This window comes from Rhinolophus sinicus, chromosome 16, assembly GCF_057876585.1.
Source record: "Rhinolophus sinicus isolate RSI-liver-muscle chromosome 16, RSI-T2T, whole genome shotgun sequence".
NCBI lineage: Eukaryota > Metazoa > Chordata > Mammalia > Chiroptera > Rhinolophidae > Rhinolophus > Rhinolophus sinicus.
The window spans coordinates 136,979,902-137,004,275 of record NC_142516.1 but is presented as its reverse complement, the minus strand read 5'-3'; the positions used below and the strand labels follow the sequence as shown (position 1 = coordinate 137,004,275).

The following is a 24,374-nucleotide window of genomic DNA, read 5'->3' as shown; positions in this document are numbered from 1 at the left end:
TACCCTCTGGTAACCACTAATCTATTATCTATGTCTATGAGCTTTTGTTTGTCTTGTTCCTTTGTGGCTTTCAGCTTTACATCCCACATATCAGTGAAGTCATATGGTTCTTGATTTTTTTCTGTCTGACTTATTTCGTTTAGCATAATCTCAAGATCCATCCATGTTGTCGCAAATGGCACTATTTCATCTTTTCTTATGGCAGAATAATATTCCATTGTGTATATGGAAGGCAATGTGGAGGTTCCTCAAAAAATTAAGAATACAATTACCATATGACCCACCAATCCCTCTCCTGGGTATATACCCAAAAAATCTGAAAACATTTATCCGTAAAGATATATGCACTCCAATGTTCGCTGCAGCTTTAGTTATGGTGGCCAAGATACGGAAACAACCAGTGTCCTTCAACACATGATTGGATAAAGAAGATGTGCTCTATATACACAATGAAATACTATTCTGCCATGTGTATAGTTTAATTTATTGTAATTTAAATTTAAACTGTCTACACCCCTCTTAAAGTACACCACTGCTGCTTGATTAAAACACGTAACTTTAAAGAAAGTTCTCTAGCCAAACTTGGCCTTGCTATACTTTTTCTGTCAGCTCTATTTGGAGTTTTGGATCTACCAGTTGTTTACCTATGAAAACTCGCTCACTTCAGCTTCATGTTGAGTTTTTATCCTTACAAAGTTGTTCCTTTTCCCCACCACTTCTATTTTTGGCCTCCAGAATCTGAGCCGTTGGTTGGTCTAGACGGCCTGTAATTCAATCAAGGGGCAAGTCACAATTTTCCATGAATTATTAAATTCATAGAAAAATCCTCAGTTCTAGTTTCTACCATTATGTCTAAGAAATGTAAAGTACTTTGAGCCACCTTCTGTCAGTCCCTCGTCGCCATAACCCTGGGAGGCAGGCAGGCCCTGGATGGCAAGAGTCAGGGGACCAGGAGGCAGAGGAATGGAAAGAATGGAGGTCAGGCCAGGCAGGGACAAAGGCAGTGAGGTCAGAGGGCAAAGGATGGGGGTGTCAGGGGAGGTGGTGGCAAAGGGCAGAGAGAACTTTCCAAATGTTTTGCACAGGGGCCTGAATTAGAAACAGGCAACAGCTAACTCTGTGTGTGTGTGTGTGTGTGTGTGTGTGTGTGTAAAATGACTGCCTAGAACATCTAAAATACAGAAAAAAATGAGGAAAAATCACACATAAGCCTAGGGCCCTAGCACAGCCCTGTATGTTTTTCTGATACTTTTTACACACCTTTGTACTCTGCCTTCTTATAACATGATTCCAGGGGTTTAACTTTCCATCCTCATAACCTGTTCTTTGAATGTCAGCATCGCACGTCAGCACAAAGCGTGCAAGGCTATTTCTTTGCATGCCCATGTTCATGCCCCTCGAGACCTGGGCTCCTTTTCCCCACGTGGCTGGGTCTGGAGCTGGGCCTCCCATGACCTGGACATCCACCTGGGCAGGGAGTGGGGCCTCCTCAGGGCTCCTTCAGGAGCTGCGTGCGGCAGCTCCGCTTCTGGCTGAAAGGGTGTCCTGGCCACCACCACCTGCGTCTCAGTCCTCCCCGGGAAGCTCAAAGCTCCAGGCTCAGAGGGTGAGCCAGGTCCTACAAAGGTAGAATGAACGTCGATGTCATCTGAGAGGGGCTCAAATTACTGCTGAGTTTTCCAGAATGGAGCCAAGCACAGTTCTCTCTCAACCAGAGGCTTACACCCATGGCCCAGCACCCAGTCAAACTGCTCTCCTCCGTTGTCATCTCAGATCAGGTATGAGTCTCTCGCCCACTAAGCCTCAGTTTTGCCAGTACAATGGGGACAATAGTGCCTGTGGAAAGCCATGGTTCCTGGCACACTCACAGAGTAAGCCGTCAACAATAACAATTTTGAGCCTTTTTATTCCCACTCAACCCCCCACCACCCGACAAAGAGTTTGAACAATCACTGTCATCACCATACAGCTTTCTTGCTCGAAAACACTAGGGAATAACAACACCTGCTGAGCGTACGTTCAGGATCAAGACTAGAGAGGTGTTGGTCTGTTGGGGTACAACCTGACTCTGAGGGCTGGGATCCACAGAGCGCTGAGCCAATGATTACCCCAATCACAATAACAACTATTCAGCTTGACTTATTCTAAATTGTCCCCAAACGTCTCCATAGTAAATTACAGTCTTTCCGTAAAAATCTGATTCCACTAAATTATCACAGTGAATGAATATTCAATTTATCAGAGAGGTATTCCACAATAACACAACTGGCAGCAATTCAACTTAGAGCTCAGGAGAAGGAGGCCGCTGGGGCTGCAACGGACGAGGGGCTGCGTGGAGAGTTAGAGCACAGCCAGATTCAGAACCAAACGCGGTCTCCACCTCCATATGCTTACAACCTTCAACACGGTCAAAATCCCGAGAGTTTCCCAAGGGAAACTTTTCTGAGAAACTGTCAATTCCTGGGGTCAGACAAGAGGCAGCACAGAGCCAGGCCTGACAAATGAGTTCTCAGAACCTCATCTCGGTCATGGGACGTTCAGCTGGCTTTATTTCAGTCCAAACCACTGGCACTGCGGTCTCATCTTGAGAAACATGTAAACAGCACCAAGCATCTTTTTCTTCGCTCCCTTCAGGTCTCTAATTCAGTCCGTTTACCTCTCTGTTCTTCCCCATCCGTCCACACTAGAACCCTGCTCACGGCCTCCCGTCTCCAACACCAGTTCCAAAGCTCAGCACCAGTCTACACTCCAGTCACGTTTAAATAATCCCAAACCCATGACAGCTCAAGATGACAGGATAAAGCCCACCGACTTTTACACGGTACAAACCTGGGCACTTTACACTCACGATCCTCCTGTTCCATTATCTCCCAAGGAGATTGGTTGTGCGGACACCAGGCAGAGAAGCGACATTACTGTTCTCTCAAAGTGCGCAACTAGTCAACGTCAAAGCTAAAATTGAACCTGGGACCATCTGACTTTAAACTTGTCCTCTTGACACGACACCAAGGTCTTGCTGAGACCAGGCCCTCAAATCTCTAAATGCTTCCATCTCCAGCTTCCAAAGTAGAGAACGTGACAAGCTCCATGTACCGTGCAGGGAGGGATGCTCTTTGATAAAGGGGGACCCTCCAGTTTAAGCACAGGACTAACAGATTTGAAGTAACAGGATGTTCGCGTTCAAAGCATCCTTGCAGCAGGTATCCCATAAACGTGCCCCATGTCTTAACCAGCCACAGACATAGTGACAGTCCAGTCTTGCCTGCAGAAAGGGAGTTTCTGGGGTTTACCCGTGCAAAAGGCACCCCATGTGCAATTACAATTTTTCATATTCTAACTTTGCTTTTCTATATTCCCCAAACCTTCTTCAGTGAAAACATTTACTTTTATAAACACACACACACACACACACACACACACACACGGCACCCAAAAGGCTCAAAGCCAACAGTTGCTGGCAATCCTTAGGAGACAAGAATGAGGAGCATCTGTGCCGGAGACCCTTACGGCAGAAATACGAGGGGAGACCAGGGGAGGGTGACATGGCAGAAGACCCCCCCATTCCACCCTCATTGCCTTACTCCTCCTCCTCTCAACCCTGGCAGAGATTAGATCCCCCACTCCCAGAGGAGGGTGCTGTGAAAGTGTGCAGGAACCCCATTCTAGACCCATGGAATCGGGTCAGCCAGTGGACCAACCACTGACGCTTTAAAGCCTCCAGGGGACTGCACTGTGCACCCAGCTTGAGTACCACGGCCTGACTGGCCACCAGCGGCTTCCGTGCTGGGTTAAGTGGTCCTGCAACATGTTTTGCACATGAACACTACAGAGTGTGTCTGAGTGTGACTCTCTCACACTACAGGTCAGCCACTCTGTCGGGGCTGGCAGCATGGGCCTGCACCCTGCACCGCATGTGACACATCCCCTCAGCCACTTCGCCCCACATGCCCCAAGGGGGCCTGGATAGGGCCTCACCCCACAGGGACGCCCTCCTCTCATAACTCACAAACTGACCCCTGGTTGATGCTTGTCTGGCAACAGTTTAAATCCGCCCTAAAATACTGATCGGCCAATAGGGCTGATAGGAGAGGTTCTGGCGCTGAGCCTGTAAACGTGGGACTCCCACCGTGAGAGACATCAGGCTGCCATGAATCACCATTCAGGGCTGCTCAAGGTGAAACAATCACAACTATAATACAGAACAGCAAATTGTTGATGCCACAAATGCGCTGTAGACAAAATCCTAGTAGGTTGTTGTCTTGAGAGAAGCATCACTTCCCACACCCCACACTCCCACGCAGAACCAGCCTCTCCACAACACACATAAGAAGAAGGCTCAGTATTTTCAACTACATATGTGACAAACTTTCCAAAATAGCCTCTAATCACACAAGCTGGTCAAAAAACCTCAAACATAATAACAGAGTACATAAACCTCCATCCAAGGTCAGTAATTAGAGTTCTCCCTGATGCAATCTGAGCAAAGCCGGTACTTCTAGGGGCCTGTCAAATCCCAAATTGTGGTTGGGGTAACAATACATGACAGCAGTAATTCCAAATAGAACATGATCAACTTAAAATATCTTCCATTTATGCTGTTGGAAGAGGTACAGGTTTCACCCTACCCTTTAATTCCAAAGGTTAAGCAGGGAGTGGGGGTTTTAGTGGAAGAAACAAAAGCATAAAGCAGACAAGCCCCTGTGTGTGGTCAGGTATGTGGAACTGTCCCACCCTGTCCTGTAAATCCTGGGCCCCACATACTCCACCGGGCATGAAAGACTGGAGCGCATCGGGCAGTCTGTATGGCAAATGCCAGTACGTAATCAGACCAGCACAGATAAGGGCACAAAACCCTCCATCTACTGCTAATGGATGTTGGCATAGCCCCCAAAGGGGGCTCCTGGTAAGGGGCTCCTATCCTGAGCTGCTGCAGCTGAGCTGGGCCATCTCTCCCTGCGGGAGCCGGAACGTGGCAGTGGATGGAGGATTTTCACCCAGGAAAGTAAGAACCCATCTCCTCAGAGTGAGAGCAAAGCACGTGATGAGGAGCACTTTCCACTGATGACAACGCAGAAGCGCTGCTGGATGCTCAGCTCAGCTAGAAAGGAACAGCGTGCCTTAGCCCAGGGGCCCAGACTTCCGTGGCTCTGGGAACCCCCTGGAAACAAAGCCCGCTAGGCCTTGCCCGGATTACTGATTCTGTAGGTCTGGGGTGGAACCTGAACATCTGCACATCGAACAAGTTCCCAGGTGGTGCTGTGGGAGTGGGGAACCCACCTGAGAGCCGAGTTGAGGGGAAGAATTCAAGGAGGGGACGGTGGGCATGTCAGCTTTTCCTGCCATGGCAAAGCTCCCACCTCCAGACAGAACCAACAGCCTCCTCCCTTAACGACAGCTGAGGTGAAGGGAGCCCAGGCTGTGTGCAATGGGTTTCAAAGAGGAGTCCCAGCAGGAAGGAGAACCTGTCCCTCAGAGGGGGGATTGGGACATGCAAAGGGACAGGAAGGCAGGCTGGGAGGGCATAGGATAGGAGCTGGAGGGGTTCAGGGAGCTGGGGGAGGCACAGAGCAGGGGTGCTAAGGGGGCACAGGGAGGAACTAAGGCCAGAGGACAGTCAGGCTTTCTTGGAGGAGGCTAGCGAGGAGCTGAGAGAGGGACACACTGGGAAGCCTTTCCTAGGGGAAGGGGGTGGGTGTGGTCCTGGGACAGCCCACATGAGCAACACTGGGTCACAGCCACACCAACTCCAGGACCCAGAGGCAGCTTCCTTCCCTGCTCAGCTATTCACGGAGAGAGCTCATTCATGGAAGTCATCTCCTTCCTCGGTGGGGCTTCAGAGCTCCACCCCCAGTCCTGGCCCGTCCCCAGCACACCAGACACCGTAACCCAGCAGTTGTGGCTTGGGGTCTTCCTGGCACAGCCCCACACATTTGCCAAGCATTCAGCGACAACCTGACACGTCACTTGGACAGACAGACGGCACATTACTTGTGACTGCAGAGCAGTGACAAGGAACAAAAGAAACATCCAATAAATAGATTTGAAAGGTAATGCAGATCCCTGCTAACCCCATCTGGAATAACCAAGTGGCAAACTGACAAACTTCTATAAAAGAGGAAAACACGTTAATGAGAAAACCAGATTGGTAGCCTTTGTTACCCAAATTTCAAGATGGTGAAACAGTTTCTATGTATTACGGATTTGTCAGCTTGCACAGCATTCCTTAATGTACTCCACAACCCATTTTCAGGCGATTACAATGCACTGAGCATGCACCGTGTCTGGGGCTGGGGCCACCTGAAGACACCGTGTGCTGACATTTGTTGTGATATTAGAAAGCCAAACCACAAATTTATCTGTGAAGCTTCAAATGAATTTCCTCTTGTCATGTGCTAACTTTCTATTCTGGATTTCCTGGGGTTTCCTTTATTAGACTTGAGTCCAAAACTGTCTTGGAAAGGACTCTGTGTCATCTCGGCCTTGCACACGTAAGGGGGGGGTGAGGAGAAAGGGGTGGGAAGATGGGAATGAAATGAGGTAATCACCAATCGCTCCTGGCCAGAAGGAGACAGAGAAGTAAGCATTTCCTAGCTCTGGCAACATGTGAGGTCCAGCCACAAAACCTAGCCGTTCACTTGCTAAATGGAGCAAAATGAGCCAGGACCCTCATTCTACCTTTGAAAATATAGTACCCTATTCTTGGCTGGCCTTTAAACTGCACAGGCCAAAATGAGTGGAACATGATTGTGTACTGCATTTTACTTATAAAAGCAACTTGGTTTTCTTCACCCTTCACTAATCTTTGTTTACTCTTACCCATTAATAATATGTGGTCAAGTTTTCAGTATAAACCTGGGAGTAGTTTAAACATACTCCCTCCAAAACTTGTTTGGTGTTGATTTCTCAGCAGCCCCATTTATTTCCATGTGCACAGAGAAGGCAGGCTTTCTAACTCACCAATGAAATTATCCAGAACTCCCAATTAATCCTGAGGAGTAGAGAAGGGAGCTAAACTAGTATGATTCTCCTGCTCAGCTGGTGTCCTTGTGCAGAAAGCACCTCGGGCACGCAGCCCAGCTCAATGAATAGGTCACTGCTACAGGAAACAGAGGGCAAGGCCTAGCCACTTACAGAAACCTCCAGCCCATTGAAGGCTTCCCTTGCTAGGGGATAATCTGTAACTCAAACTTGCATCCAGTGACCTAATATTTAGAGACCTGTCACACTTTGAGAGAAGTAACAGTTTTCTCTAGTGTCTCCTGGCCATACTTAGCATAGGACTATAGTGCCTCAATGACCAGGCACCCAGGATGCAAGAAAGACAGCTGGGGGTTAGAGCAATTATACCCCCACCTAGCTTGTGCAAGGCAGCTCAGCACACAAAAGCAATGCTTGTATTTTAGTGTCTGTGTTGGAGAGTTTGGGGAGCCCTGTGTGCTCTAAGTACAGGCTCATCACAAGATAACTTCCTATAGTTTCTAAAATAGTTCATTGATTCATTAATACCCACTTCCTGTCAAAACAGCCTTGTGCCATAGAGATAAAACCATAGAATGATCCAGAAAAAAATTTACAGAATTCAAAACAACATGCTAAAGAATTTCAATTGTTACCTAAAGTCCAAATGAGGTGGTGTGGCCCGCTGTTTTTCCAGTTTCTTCCATAACACACGCAGCTTTGTATGAATTTTTTAACTACACTAAATGCTTTGTAACTAGCCCAGGAGTCAGAAACACCTCCTATGTCCTACTTCTATTGCATTCCACAGGGACACACAGCTTCCTAGTTACTGTGTTGCTGCTACAGACATACCTGTTCAGCAAAACGGCGATTTATATGTGTGATTATACTTCTTGGTTAATATTTTACTTTTAAAGCCATAAACAGCATGCTTAAAGAAGCAGCAAGACGCTATCTATGAAGAGAACACGCGGGCTCGGAAGCAGGTGACAAGCTGTCAAGCTGGCGACATCCTGGGGTCCCCTTGGAGGGCAACCTGATGAATCAAGCTGGGTCCCTGAGTCAGGCCTGCTCCCCCCAGCCCATGTCCAAAAGGCTCTATTTTACCTGAAGGTAATTTACAACCATGAAACACACACATAAACATAAACATACAAAATAGAGTCCTGCCATCCTGTTAATCTAGACCCTAGCCCTCCTTACTTCTGCTCTCCACGGAAAATGTCACATTTCAAGGAACCCAAGAAGCCTCTGTTGTAAGACAACCATTGTCACCTGCCACTAAGAAAGGGGAAACAATGACTCAGGGCGGGTCAGCAGCATCCCTTCTTCAGAGCTGTTAAAACGTGGGGAAATTGCACCTAAGAATAGACAATGAGCATTTGAGATCTTGCTCCCTGCCATTATCGCGTCAGTTTGCCGCAAATAAATTCTTATAAAAATTCGTAAAACAAAAAAAAAATAGATGAAACCTTAGAATAGGTAAAACACTGAGTTAATGTTTAATTTACTTCTAATGACAAAAGTGCTGCTCTTATTCAGCGGGGGCCACTTTATGTAATTAAAAATTAATTCTGCATATATAGCTTGTTATTGCTGAGAATTCTCTGGTTTGGAAAATTGCATGCAATGCGTGTTTGTGTGTTCCTGGGAGAATAGGAAGAGCAGCTTAGAGCCACGTCAATCTGCCTGAGTACAAAGGACAGCGCGTCTCCGTAAGACCCAGTTACTATTCCCAGACATACATGACTATGTCAGTAAGTTTGTCTTGTTTATCCTTTAGGCTGTAACACCTTGGAAGGCAAGGCCTACATTTTCTTTGTGCCCTTTTTAATCCCCCGTTTATGGTTCTACAGGTCCACGTGCAGCATGTGATGGTGGCATCCAAGTAGGGGAAATACAGTGGTAATCGTCTGAGTCCCCTGGGGCTGGCTTCAGCTAATGGTCAGCCTGTGTGATTTGGAATCCTTTTAGCAGGAGAAGAGCTTTTGAAAACGAACTTTTCCCAACTATATTTGCGATTAACGCTGCAAGTTAATCGCAAGTTCCTGCCATTGCTTTGTGGCGACCCTCAACAGTCATCTGCGTATCTTACACTGACTTCTGAATGCTATCCTATCCTGGCCCACCCCCAACCTTAACACACAAAATCTTCACATATTTACACGAGCCACAATACTTCCCCAATTAGATGCATATAAAAATTCCCCTCATAGTTCTGAAACATTGTATTTAAAAAACAATGCCATCACCACTTTTAGGCCATGGTGATACTAAAGTCTAGACTAGCTTCTACAGCAAGAGGCAGAGCTTTGGAGATCCATGTGCCAGGTGACCATTCGCCACTCTGTGATAGATTAGTGACCCAGCGAGGCCATTACCTGACCCTCTTCACTGAAAATTAGCACATACATCCTACTTTAAAAACACCAATATTCTTATATTCACAAAACTAGCAGATTCTAGTGCAGCGACCAATAGGAAAGCTGAGCAGAGCCAGGGAGAGGGTAGTAGTAATACCACCGCTCAGGTGTTCCAGAAAGAAAAAACAACAGGAGACACAGAACTAAATCATTACTGATTACAGTGAATAATGATCGGGTGAAAAAGGAATAAAAGGCCATTCTAATCCAGGGGATGCGACACTCTGCCTGCTCCCTCCTCTTCCCTCCTGACTTCCCTCCTCAGCTCCCTGACAAAACCGTCTGCTTGTCCAAGAAGGGTACAAGGAAGAGAGAAAGGCTGCCCTGAACAGAACACTGGAATATACCCTTTATGAAACAAAATAAATAGAAAATCAAGATATTGAGCAAAAACGTAATGACAAGTGGTTTTTCTCTTTTCACGCGACCCTTTATTTCCAGTCAGGACATGTATAAACACATTCTTGAGTCCAAATACTGAGAAACTCTTTCTCCAAATACTTGACACAGAGCTAAGCGGAGCAGGAAATGATGAACAGAGAAAGGAATGCCACAGATTCAGGATGGACGGAGCCAGCTGGGGGGGCTCCGGAAGCCGCACAAGGTCTTCTGACCATAACTTCCCATGATTTCTTAAGGAGTCATCACCATGTAACTGCAACTGCAAGGGGACAATTGAGCCATTTGTAGCCCACCCAGCTCTGAAGGAATCCCACCAGGCAAGGCCTCCCCCTTTCCAGGGAGGCATCAGCCATCTGGGGCTGCCAAATTGGGGGGTCTCACAGAAGCAAGCCAGTTAGTTACTAGGGTTTACGCCAATAAAGCCTGGTATGAAAAACAGCCCATATACAAACTTCCTCTGAGTCTGCCTCAAATTAACAAGTGGAAGGAACTTCTCATCAAAACCTACAGAATCATCCAAGGATCGCCTTCCCTTTACTGTCACCTGACCAAGTTCCCCTGCAAGGAGCAGACTTCCGTGAGGGAAGGGCCACTGGTCACGCCTAACGGACTACAGCACATGTCCAATGTTTGCAGTGGTTTTCTTTTCACATTTTCCCTAGAATAACATCCCCCTCACTTGAATTCCAGTATATTCTCCTGAGCATTACAGCCCAGCCCAGCCCAGGGTCGTTGGAGCTGGTCAAAGACTGGGAACTCCCACCTGAATGCAGCCAACTGAGAAAACAGGCCAGAAACAAATAGGGGGAAAAAGCTATAAGAAAAACCCCAAGTTGTGGGACGGCCTAAAAAGTGAAATGTTTCTGACAAACATAAAATATTAAAAAATCAAAAATAATTACAGAAAAAGTCCTCAAATCATAGAAAGTGGAAAGGCATGTGTCACAGCAGCGAGGTCCCAGGGCAGGCAGTAGGGGCCTCTCCAAGCAGCCCCCAGGGCTCTCAGACTGCAGGTGTTCCCAAACACACACCCACAGACCCCCTGGGGATCAGGACCACGAGCCACGTGACTATCTGCAGTGTCTCTTGCAGCCTCTGCCATGTAGGACAGACGAAAAAAGATTAAGGCTTTCTTGAGAAACAGGGAGCATTTTTAAACTCCACACACCTTACTCTGAGACCCAAGGCCGGATCCCTGGTGCCAGGAATCTCAGCAACCGGGAAATAGCCGGAAACAGCCAGCAGCAGCCGCTGTGAGCCTCCCTTACGCTTCCATCCCACCACCACATGGGCACACAGCATTGTGCACCTCTACCTGAGACAGGCCCCTGAGCCTGTGTGCATGTGTGGGTGTGTGTGCCCATGCCTGTGTGCATATTTGTGTGTACACATGTGTGCCCTGTGTATATATGCATGTGTGCACATGTGCCTCTGTGTGCCCGTGTGTGCAGATGTGCACGTTTGTGTATGTGTGTGCATCTGTGTGTGTACCTACGTGTGTACTGTGTGCATGTGCTTATGTGTGTGTGGACAGCAAGCGGAGACCGAGTAAGAAAGTAAAGATGAATGACCCTCTCCATCAACTAAACCCTCTGCCTCACAGGGTGCAGCCCGGAGTGGAGACCTTGAACACTTCGTTCCTGTGAGCCTGACCAACTCCTGGACATACTGCATGTGGGTGGTGTGTATTTTCCATGTGAACATCATATAGGAAGAGTTTACTGCCCTTGAAACTCACCCCTATAAGGTAGATAAAATACATACTTGTTTGATCTTAAGGTAAAAACCATTTATGGCAGTTGGCCCCAGGACAGGCCAGCAGGGCCTCCTGAGAAGGCTGAGCTTGCCTGCCCAGCCCCCAGTGATCTGGAATTCCCCAGCCCAGCCCCCCTCCATGGGAAAACCAGTCAGTCACAGCATCCCACCCAGACCTCTGAACAAGAAGCCAGCTTGGCCAGGTCCCCTGGGGTCTATACACTGATAGAGTTTCCGGGACTAGTTTATAGTCCTGGATCTCTGCTAATAGCCCTATACCACGGTCTTATCCCAGCCTTGGAAAGCCCCTGTTTAGCTCGGCCAACACAAGCAGATGCCCAAAGGCTTGGGGGCCTGGGGCTGAACCACCCTCCTGAATGCCCGAGTTTAAATGCCCCACTCCAACCCTTCTCGTCTGTCCCGCTGAAGACCCTCCATTTGAATCACAGTCTCAGGTGAAGTTGCTCAGGCCTTCCAGGCAGCTCAAGACACTCAGCTGGGAAGTGGGTCAGCAGGCTCTAACCCCCAGCTGCCCTTGCCCCTCCAGGACCACAGGTTCATGTGAAGGTGTCGCTCTGCTAAGTCCCATAAATGCTCATTTCAAGATTCACTAAGAAGGAGAAGGCCTCGGGTGGGAAGCTAGCTATCTCCTGTTTGAGGAAGTGATTTGATACACACCCAAGCAGCAGGCTGTTCCTCGCTAACCACAGAAGAGCGTGAGCCTGGGTAATTACAAGTTCATCACAGAATAACTTAGGCAGTCACAAACTCTCTTGCTGTGTGACTTTGGGAGGTGCCCTGCATCGCATCTGTACAAGAGTCTGACGGCACAACGTCTTACAGGAGCCATCTCTGTTTCACTCAGGATGTCCATGGCTCCCTGGGCAATGGTTGATCTGGCAGAGTGAAAATGGACAGAGTACACAAAAATCAAACAAACTGGCCATTCTGGTACCTCCCAGGAGTGGCTTTAGAACCAAAAGGAGAAACCACAAGAGCTAAAAAGGAAAACGAAACCTTCTTCCTCAGAAAAAAATAACATATGCAGACAGACACACACACAACAAAGCTAAAGAGAAGATTCCAGGGCATGTGTAGCATCCACCACTATTTAAAAGGCTTGACTGTGTGCAGCTCACTGGGGGTTATTCTGTGTGGCTTCTTATAATGGACATGACAAGGAAAGAAACCAGCCCTGACTCCAGTGTCCTGCACACAGATCACACCCACTTGGACCCACCCTGTAACTTACGAAACTATGAGTCCAAAAACAAATCTCCAGAAAGAGACACACTAATACTTAGCACCCTCAACTCTGTTAAATGTCCTGAAGAACCCAGAAGCCTGAGCCCAATCCCAGAACCCCGTCAGCCCCCGAGGCCGGGAAAGGGAACGACGGCTCTCAGGAAAGGCCTGGTGACCTGGTCCTGGTGCTGACGGAGGCACCAGCGGGCACTTGCGGCAGCTGAGCAGAAAGCACTGAGCTTCCCGTGCTCAGGGGGTGGCATCGGCTGGTTAGGAAAGAACCTCCGACACGAGTCTCCGGGCTCTGAGTCACCCTGAGTCTAAGAAAGACACAGCGACTTTGTTTACCTTTGGATTGTATCCCATTGGCAACTGGGGGCCATAATAGAACAATTCTTTACATTTTGGAAATTATTCCGATAACAGGAACAGAAACAATGTGAAGAGGAAAACACAGGCACAAGAGTCATTCATTCCTCGACCGACTGAGGACTGCAGCGCACTGTGTTCTGTTTCTAGAAAAGGTTCTGATTAACAGGGGAACCCTGAGTGCGGCTTCCAACCTCCCAACCCTCCTAGGAGCACGCTGACCTGTACAGCGTGTTCCAGATGTTGGAGATGCAGCACTTGCCAACTGTGCTCTTATACCAGGGTGCTGACTGACCCCGATATGGGGCTCAAGCTTACTCAAAAACTGAAACAAACAATGCCAGATTTCAGGACAGACAGAGCTACAGCCCCGGGGGAATCCAGCCCTGCGTGCAGAAACATGCCTAGTATTTTCAGACTCATAGAACAAGGAATCACTGTATTTGATCCCACGGTCATCTTGAGGATCCATCATTTCCATGAAAAATATAATAAAAACACTCAACCCAAAGCTCCCCAGACACTCTGATCCCTGGGTGGGCCTTAAGTTTGACCCAACAGCCCTCATGTGAGAACCATTTCCTGGGTTCCAGCCTGGAGCGAGTTGGGAAGCCAAGAATTATGAGATGCTCATCTCCTCATCTCTAAGGATGATCACGGGACTTGCATTTATACCAAAGTTTGAATGTGTTAACTGTTAGTTTTGGAAGCTGCCCCTCACATTTAAAGGAAAGCACCGGGTCATCTGCTGTGGATGACGTGACTTGAAGTTCCCTTTCACCCGTGTCAGAGTTTCCTGAACACAGCAGCTGCAGTGCCCACCCCACTCTGCATGTCTGAGCTGGTTCAATGCCCCTCTCACAAGCCAAACCCGTGCCCTCTGCTCCGACAGCTTCTCTGGGCTCCAGCTTGTTATTCACTCATTGCTGGACTCCGAGGGCAGCCCCACTCCCATCTCTCCCACACTTTTCCTGCACAGGCGAGCCCTTTGCCATCCAAAGAAATCACTGTATCTTTCTGGGCCGTGGTTCCTCTATGTTGTTCTTTCCATCTCTAAAGTTGTGTTTTAAATCCTCCATTTACCTATCTATATACAAATTTCACATACATGCATGATAGTATTGTCCTTGCTTTTTCAAAACAGACCTTTTATTTCTTCTTACTTGCTTCCCGCTTCCTACAGAAGCATTTCCACATCCCCACACAGGGAGTCCGACTGACGGGCTTATGTAGGTTTTTCTTTCCACGTGTGCACACATTTATCTGGGTTTTATTATTCTTTAAGGGGATGATCTGAGACAGACTTTCTGCACTTTGCTTTTCTTTCTAGTCCTACCCCATGGAACTTCCTGCACGTCACGTGGCCTGGCCTGGCTCTCACTCCCTTGAACTCTGTATAATATTCCATGCTGTGGAAGCACCATAATATAATCACCCTTTCAGTTGGCATTTACTTTGTTTTCACTTTTGCTCTCTGTTCATTTAACTCCTCACTGTGGTGGTGCTGCAATGAACGTTCCTGGACATCTCTAACGCCTGGTCCCAGTTAGATCATGTGGTCATGCTGTAAGCGCCTCTTTTCCTGTGCTGAGTACAAATCCCCACCTGACATAGGATGCAGAACACCAGACAGCCACTGAGGACCCCCGGCGCAAGTGCCGGGGTCTTACATCTGCTCTGTCACGTCAGACCCCCCAGGGGTGACCAGCACCTGCAGGACATGATGTCCAAGTCCCCATGAAGCCAAGTCCCCACGAAGTGCACCACTCCACCCACCCAAACACTACAGGCCCATCTGCACGCCTCACTGGTCACTCCAGCCACTCATTGCTGTGTATCCCCCACCCCTGAGCCCCGCTTCGTCCATTGCCCAGCTCTGCATCACACAGCGACACCGCCCTTCTCCAAACTCTTCACAGCAGGTTCAAGGTTGCTTTTCCAGGATGCCTGACTTCACCCGACACAAGTGCAACTGTCTCTTCCTGATGGATTTGTCCAGTGGGAACTAATTTGTTACAAAATTAACATAACAAATAGCTTTAAATTGTACTAGCAGAACACCTATCAATAAAGATCTGAGTAGTGGAAGTGCCTTTGTTCACTCCAGCTCATTAAGCTCCACAAAAAAGGTCTTAACTCTCCACTTTGACAACAAAAAAAACTGAGGCAGAGAGAACTTAGATTTGTCTGAAGTTTCAGAATTAGCAAGAAACATGGCCGTGACTCAGGCTTGAGTCTCCAATTCCAAGTGTGGTTATTTACATCCTCCTCTCCTCAGCTGTCTCTCAGGGGCTCTTGTCCCCACAGCAGCCTGACGGCTCCAAGAGTGACCACAGCAGTCTGACCATCTTCAAGGTCACTTGGAAGCAGGAAGTTCGACTTGCAACCCTCACTGCTCAGGCGTTAGCAGCTACCACTTTTGGTTGTTCCCAGTGAATGTATCCATCTCCTTTCTAAACATGTGCACAACTTATGACTAAGATATGACGCGCCCATATTCTCATTCCCCAAGTACCTTCACGAAGGTGTGAGTGTTTATACACTCAAGTGTCTCACTAGTTTCAGAGAATTCTCAACGTTTTCTACAAAATGCCATATCCCAGTCAAGTGATTGTCTACAGGGCCACCTCAGGAGCCCATCCTCTGCTCACCTACCCAACACCTTTTCCTTATGTGCCAGGGGGGCCATATGCTGGTGGCCCTGCTCGAAGAATCATTTCTGGATTTCTGCATTCTGTTCCAGATGGCGTCTTCACGATGTCTCTCCTCTCCAGCTCCCACCTCGGCACCCCCTGGTCAGGAACTGCAGCGTCTCAGAGTGACAAAGCCCCGCTGTCCACCCATAGGAGCCAATAGCCCCATTCCCTCCCCATCATGAAAACTGACCACCCCTTGTCCCTAAAAGTAGCCCCTTCTCTCCTTCCCAGCCCTTCACAACGATCAACATTACCACCACCATTCGAATCCAAGATCATGAAGAAAGAAAAGACAGACAGTATTAAGTGGTGAGGAGAATAAGAATGTTGGCATTACACAAACGTGCTTTCCAATCCCAGTTCTGCTCTTACAGGTGGGGTGATTTGGGGCAGGTCATTTCATAAGCTCTATGAACCCCCCTTCCTCAATGTCAATGTCATGGAATTGACATTTAAGTTAAAATTAAAATAAGATAATGATTAAATTAAAATAAGATAATACATATAAACTAGATACTTAAAATCTGTATCTCTCTCCACCCCCACACACACGCACAGCAAACCCACACCCCCTCCCAGGCAAAACCTGGGACCGCGGCTGAAATCACCCTTGGCCCCGAGCCCGGCTGCTCCCCAGGCACAGCCCCGTTTTGCTCATTAGTCCTTAGGGGTTAAAAATAGCACAGGCAGCTAGCTGAGCTCGGTTAATAAAATATCCAGGTTAATTTTAGCATCAAAAAGCTCAAGAGAATATAAAATCCCTGATGCCATGAAGCACGTGTGCCCAGCACGGCTCCTCCTTACAGTCAAATAACCTGCCCAAAGTCACCCAGCCTGTAAGAGCGGGACTTATACACACACAAGCTAATGTAACTTGTATCACTCCCTGAAATTCACAAAATACGTTCTCTAATTGAGAAAACAACTTCTTCGCCCTGTAAAGACTCTACTACTAACAATAACATTTTAGCTGACTAAGCAGGACCACCACCTCATCTGATCCTTATAGGACCCTGTTAAGGGGCACATATTGTTTCCCATGCAGGAAATCAGGTTAAAGATAACACTTTTAGCAGAGTGGACCTAGAACCCTGAGCTCCCGACCCGTGGTCTGGGCTTTTTCACCATGCCCCCCTTCTCGCCAGAGAAGGGAGGCACAGACTAGGGACCCTCCACCACCATTCCCTGGTCTTCTCTCACCTGGCACCCTGCCAGGGACCTCCTGGTTCTGTGATTCTGTTTGCATCTAGGTGGAGGGAGGAGAGAGGCGGGAGCAGGGCCACACACAGGGCCACATTTTGCTGAATGGGAGGAACTGTCAGTTCCAATGTGCTTGTGCTGGACCCAGACTGTCATTGCCCTTCTTGGTGGACACGCTCTAATCTTACAGAGAAGGAACATGAGAGCTTGCTCTGAGCCCAGTTAGCACAAGAGAAGCGGCTCCAAGGAGAAGGAAGGGAGAGATGGGGTCAGAGGAAGGCCTACAGCAAGGAACACAGGCCAACACACCAAACATATCCAAACTGCACCCTCAGACCCAGGATGAAAATTACTAACAGAGCAAGAGGGCTTTTCTCACTCTGAAGTGCAAGGCTAGGATATTTTTTAGCTTAAGCAAAATGCCTTTGTATATTGCTCTTAATTAAACACTTTTATTGAGATAAGATGGACACTTAAAAATGAGTAGTAACTATTATGGAAAAAAGGAAAAGATCCCTGGGATGTGAAGCTATCTCACAATGCCTATAGGAGTGTTGGGTCCAAAATAACACTGCCCAGCAGAAGTGCTCTCCTTGTGGGTTTTTCCCCCAATCAGCGCCTACAAATCTTCCAGTTGCTTCCTTTCCAGCTCTAAGTCCTGACTCATGGAAAGTCAAAAGAACACACTTCCTCAAATAGCCATCTCATAGGAAGTGCATTCAGTCTTACATGACATGAAATACTGGTGTAAAAACAGTAATAACTGGTAGACAATGTTTAAGATTTTTAAGTGTCCAGAAGAACCCTTAAAAATAACTGATATTTAAGTAGGGAAAACAACAGGTCCTTCAAGACAAGGACTCAAAATACTTACAATAAAAATACCTCACTTTTATTTGTCACTTTCTTATGCATTATCTCATCAGCAAAAGGTAGAAGAAAAAAGAAAGGGGAGGAAGAAAAAAAGGAAGAGATTCTTCCCATTTTCCCCAACTTTAGCTCTCAATGAAACCAAGTACCATCACGCTTTCCAAAACTATTTAAGAACTAAAAAGCCAAGGCTTCCACACCTAATAAACTCTTCATCTGCCCCCCCCCCCAAATGTTCTGCCTTTTTTCTTAGCAACAGTAGTGATATTGCTTACTGGTATAACTTTAGGGAGAATTTTTTATTTTGTCTTTTTCTAGGACTGAGGGGGCGGGTATAATGTAAGCCTGAACAACACTGTCTTATAAGCTCCCACCGGATGCAGTAGACTATAATAGCCTGCATTTTGCAAATGGAAAAATGAGGCTATGAAAGGGGAGGACACTTGCCCTGGGTCATCCAGCAGGCCAACAACAGACATGGGGCATGCAGCCAGCTAGCCTGGAAATAAGGCTCAAAGATGAATGGACGGCTTGGCCAGTGTCTCCGAACAAGGAGAGGCAAGTGTGCATGTGACCGGGTGTGCAGTGACTCATGCACGTCTGCCCCTCCTCCAACTATTATACACTCACACAAGCTAATGTAACTTATTGCATCCCTCATCATCAGGCCTTCAAGCTCAGGGCATTCAGGCAAGTCAGAGCCAAGACCGGCCACAAACAGAGGGCAAAGGAAAGAAATCAGCACACCACCTACCATGCTTGGCATCATGGTCATCCTGTTCTACTAACAGGTTTTCCCTCCAGTTAAATGAGACTTAGCACCAAACCAGCCTGCCCACAGTTCATCTTCCAGTTCTCCAGCCCACGCTCAGACACAGGAGGATGCCCTGTCTGTGCCACTGTATAGGCCCTACCTCCCTGCACACACCCCCCAATACAAAGGAGGGACGCCTCTCCAGCCTAGCACTGTAGGTGAAAACCCCCTGACAGGAGAGAATACAGGAGCTTCTCAGAGATCGAACCATGTCCAGTAAGTTGGACGGCTGGTGCACAGGCATTTCTGCCTCACAGCTATAGCCCCCAAATGTAGGAGGGAGATGGGGAGGCTCCAAAGGTTCTAACAATACCCAGACCCCACGTGGGGTTAGAGACGGCAGTGACTGGAGTCACTGCACTAATCCTCAGCAGAGGCGGGTGTTTCTCTCACTTGTTTAAAGTGAAGCACACTTTAGGAGAGAATACCTAACCAAGCAGCGTCTTCTAACCCCCTTCCTTCCACACGAGATCCCTCCGTGTTGGGGCCCAGAACCCTTCCACGAGCATGCACTGACAGGCCAGCATGGCTGCTCTCCTAGACCATCGGGTGTCTCCCTGCCCTACTGTTTCACATCCTATCCTGGAAAGAAATCAATGCTCTCTGCCTAACAAACCACCATTCCTGAACCCTCCTTGAGTAGTCTCAGACAGCCTGGCTGTGCTGGGCCTGGACCACATAGTCCCCAGACCCTTTCCTTCCTGCTGCACCCAGAAGCCTGACACACTCCCCCACAGCCACACCGCCACTCCAATGTTACCCTCCTGTTCCCTTGATTAAGCAATCTCCTCGAATCCTCCAGGGTGACATCTGCCACACAACTGGACCCAGGCACTGGGTTAGGGTTCTTGGCTGAGGAGACCCTAACAGAGGCACTTTTCCCTGCCCTCACTTCAGATGGAATCTCTCAGTATGAAAGTGCAACAGATTTCAATCAAGTAAACAAGAGAAACCCCCCATCTCCAGACAGACTCCTCAAGGCTGAAGTGCTGTCATATCCTATCCGCAGTACTTCTGAGCCAAATATCAACAGCATCTCCGCGATGATCCATAAACCAAAATAAAGCAGACAGGAAACAACACGCTGATTTGGGGTAGCTGGAATTCCTCAGGCAGCATCAAATGTCAGCAACAACTGACACTTCAACAGTCACTGGGTGCCTGGCGCGGTTCCCTGGAGCCCTTTTTCATGTGGGAATAGATGAGACTGTGGAGCACTCCCAGAGACAGGGAGGCAAGAAGAACCCCTGAGGATGGAAACACTCTGGGTCCTCAGAAGCCCTCTCCGACACGAACTGCCCTCTTACCCTGCACATTTATGGCATTAATGTGTAACGGTCATTCCAGGCACCGATCTTGTTTTGTTTTGTTTTTGTTGTGGTTTGTTTTTTTTTTTTTTTTGGTAGCGGGGGACTTGTACATCACCCTCCCAAGATAAAACAACTAGGAAAAAGCAAATCTCTCCAGATAAACCCAGGAAGTCCAGATATAGCCCTCCAGCCCACTCCAGAATCTGCATTTCATTTCCCTCCCCCAGCTCTTGAGTCCAGCAAGACAGGCGGAATCCTCCCGGGTGACACGGCCTGAATGGCAGGCCCTGGTGGCCAAAAGCTCCCTCCTGCAGCCATTTCTCAATGGAAGGTGGGGGAGGGGTGGCTCCAGTGTCTCCCTGGGCCACAGTGCGCTTCACACATTCACGCGGACACATGCACACACAAACACATTTATCTCCAGATGTGTGCACACACAGATTTATACACCCACAAAAACAGACACATCCACCCACACAGACGTATGGAAACACAGACACCAGTCAGCAGCAGGACCCGGCCCCACACCCCTGGGGGAACATGTGGAAGAGCTTACACATTCCCAGAAAAGGAAGTTTCTGGGTGCAGCAGCTGGGGGGGAGATGCATTTGGCACCTGAAATGCACGCACCCAGAGAATCCTCACACGCACGCACTCGTTTATGCACACACAGGAACGCACACAGGCACACACTCCTAGCGGGTACGGGATCTGCGTCCTGCACCGCGCCTCCCCCAACGTAGAAAGACCCCAACCCCTGCACTGTGTCTCCAGTAACTTGGGGCCGCTCGCGGCGCAGGAGAGGTGCAGAGCTGCGTTCCCTGAGCCTCGAGACCGACCATCCCCAGAAAGTGGGGAGGGGCCTCGACCCGGGAGTGCGCATCTCCAGGAGCGGATGGGGGACCTGGGGGCGCCCACCCCAAAACCCGCGAAGACCCCGCCGTCCCCGCCGGCTCCCGAGAGCTCACCGATCTTGATCTTCACGCTCTGGAAAACTCGGAGCCCCTCTTCCTCCACCGCCATGCTGATTGGAATTCGCGCGCAGAGCCCCGCCGAACAGCCGGAGCCGGAGCCGGAGCCGGAGCGGCCGCGCAGTACCCGCGCTCTGCGCCCTACCCTGCACGGGGCTAGTCCCGGGAGCCTCCGCCCTAGGGCTCCGCCCATGTGCCCGCCCATTAGCCCTGCCCAGCTGTCCATTGGCGGAGGCTCTTAGAGGGGCAAGGACGTTACAGCTCCGCCCACAGCGCGACCCCCAACTACCCATTGGCTGAGGGCTAGGAGGCGGGAGCGAAACTGCTCCGCCCACAGCCCAACCCCAGCTCCCCATTGGCCAAGCCCCTGAGAGGAGCAGGGAGGGGACCGAGAAAACGGGTTTGGGGGGCTGCGGGGAGCGGTGGGGGAGCAGCAGGAGGGTCCGGGGGTGTGGAGAAGCAGCGCGGCATGGAGGCAAAGCGCCGGGGATACTTGGCGGGGCTGGGGGAGGAAACAGGGCGGACGGGGGAGGAGGGGATGGAGACAAGGGGCGGGGTGGGGGGGAGACTAGGCCAAGTGCAGTGCTGTCTGCCCTCGCTGACCCCCAGGCATTTTCAGGGTCCTTACTGACCTCATTTACTTGTCTGTCTCAAGGTCTTCTGACTTCCTCTCCATTTCCCGCCTCTTGTCTTCATAGGAGCCTACATCACACACACACACACACACTCCTGCGTATATAAGATTAATGAAGATAGGGGCCTGTTCTTTTCACTGTCTTATCCTCACTTCCTATGAAAGGAATTAAGGACCATTCTTCACCCTAACTACTTTAGCCTCCTTCCAGGTCTTCAATCATCTGCTTGAGTTTATTCTCTCGAGACCTTAATAATGTGGTATTTATTGGTGGTTTAACAAGGAGGTTAGGAAAGCACCTTCTCCTTGGTTCAAACCCCAGTGTGCTGTCTCTAACTCCAGGACCATGGGAGGTTTCTGTAGTGCATGCTGCTGAGTGCCATCCAGACTTCCCCCTTAAGACCAAGGCTTTGTTGCCGTCTGTGGGGATAACCGAATAGCAACCCCAGCTCCTGAGCTTCTCAGAGGATTGGCTGAGGCCTCCGTAGCAACTGCACTGTGGTTAAGCTGCCTCTCTGCTGGATTCTTCTTCCCTTGAATACTCACAGGATTTTTTCCTAAGAACACTACTGATAAACTCCGGCACGCAGATCTCTGCCTTGGAGTCTGTATCTAGGGGAACCCAGCATAAGACTAGTGGGCCCCGGAGTGTCTAAGAGCAGCCTCTATGATGGGGTTTGAGAGCTGAAGGCCCACTGACACATCACTGGTGGCACAGCAGCCCTGCCATGCTGTAGCAGTGGTGAGCCGGAATGAAAGTCTGTGGAAGGAAACACAGGCTGGTGCAGTGTCTCAGGCATTGGAAAGGTTGGGAAGGCAGTAAGTAATTATCTAAACTGTGGAATCAGATAGCTCGTGCTGAGGGTAAGGCAATGGAAAGATTACCAATTTAAAGAAAAGTGTGACAAAAAGAGGCTCCCTTGGTACCATATAAAGACACTCTCATCTCCTACAAGCAGAGAACAAAAACAAAGCCACGGATCAGAGCCAGGACTTAACCACGAAGACAGCAATGCTCAAAGAGAAGGTTGAAGGCTCAATCCAAGGAAGGTTGCAGTACCAAGGTCAGAACCCTGGTTGGGAAGAAGGGAGACCCTGAGGCTTGGGGCAGGGTCATCTGGATGAATGTACTCAAAAATCCTGAATCCTAGATTTCCCTAAATCTTCTGGATCTGAAGAGGTGTCCCACCTCTCCCTGACAAAGGCAAGAACTCTCTATGGTTGAAGGCGATGCAGAGACCTCTGAAAGACAATGCATACACCTCAGGGGCCTACCTCCAGCTCACTCTGCATTTGCATCACCCAGCTGGAGAAGTGCTGAGCCTCAAGAGGGACAAAGGTCTTACCTGCAAAGGAGTTTCAGGACTTGGTAAACCTGTGCCAGTGGGAGCTGGGAGCTGGGAGAGTAAATGCAGAACTAGATCAAAGAATGTTGGGGACAGGGGAGGCAGAACATAAAGGTAGATCAGGTTAGAGTTTATTGATATGGGATCATTCAATCATGATACAGGATTCGGCACCCTGGCAAGTAGTGAATGCTACCTAGTGCATTTTGGAACTACCTTTTGGAAGTTCATAGAAAGCAATGTTGCACACTAAATGGAGTGGGAATGCCAAATGGGCATGGCAGACAGCAGAGGAAGGCATTCAAATGCTCTGAGAAGAGGCACAAGGAAGTAAATATACTCCATAAAACCAGGAACCCTAGTTGCTGACTTGGAAAGCCAGAGGACTCTCCATTTACAAAAGTGATGAGGAATGTCGGGTGAGATCCCCAGCTGTGGCTGGCCACTGCAGGACTGGGCTGAGGGTAGAGATGCCGTTACAGGGAGCATTAGGCTCCCTGATAGCAATGAGGATGATCAGACAGTGACATAATAGAGGCCAGGTGGTAACATTTAACCATCAGAAGCAAAGTAGGTGTAATTATTGTAGTGAGCAGCAAGACTGGAGTGGCAGTCTGGGTACCCTGAACTGCAAAGAGCTATAGAGGTGGTCAGCCAAACAAAGCATAAGGTGCAGGACAAATTGAGCAAGAGTGTTGCTCAATTTATACAATCAAAGAAAATCACAGCTAGGTATCAGGAGGCTGGAGAAAGTTGTCCCAATAAAACTTCACAATCATTTTTCCCAGTTTCCAGACATGAGTCAGTTCTCATCCTCAGAACCCACTGACTGAAAGAGAGGGCCTGGCTGCAAGTATACATGGTAAGGATTCCCCTAGGTCTTAGATATTTTGAGGGCTGTTGGGCTCGGGGTCTGAGTCGACATTGGTACCCAGGGACCCAAAGAGTCATCATGTCCCTGATAGAGTGGAACTTGTGAGGTCCAGGAAATGAATGGAGTTCTGGTCCAGGAGTGGTTCACACTGGGCCCACTGGATCCATTGGCCAACCAAGTGATCATTTCCCCTGGCACTGAAGGTAGAATTGGTATGGACGTATGTGACAATTGTCAGAACACCCACATTGGCTCCTTGGTGTTTGGATTAAGAGTCATCCCAACAGGGAAGGCCAAGATGGAAAATCAAAAACAATAGCATATCCTGGGGGGAAAAACAGAGAACAAGACTGCCCTTAAAGACCTAAAGGGTCATTTCATTCACCAGTCCCTCCTCTGATACCAGACAGGTTCTAGAGGATGGCAATGGACCACCACAAACTCAACCACACATTAGCCCCAATTGCAGTTGCAGTGCCAATTGTGGTGCCACTGCCAGGCCATA

The 24,374-nt window shown here is 48.8% G+C and overlaps 1 protein-coding gene across 1 annotated transcript in view; it reads right to left on the bottom strand.

Moving 5' to 3' along the window:
• The window catches only part of RASA3 (RAS p21 protein activator 3), a 123,031-nt gene extending 101,859 nt beyond the window's left edge, over positions 1–21,172 (bottom strand). Inside the window, exon 1 of the mRNA XM_019742076.3 lies at positions 21,013–21,172. Within this exon, the coding sequence (XP_019597635.1) occupies positions 21,013–21,067 (55 nt within the window). The 5' untranslated portion in view covers positions 21,068–21,172. The remainder of the gene's footprint in view (positions 1–21,012) is intronic.
• Positions 21,173–24,374: the final 3,202 nt, after the last annotated feature.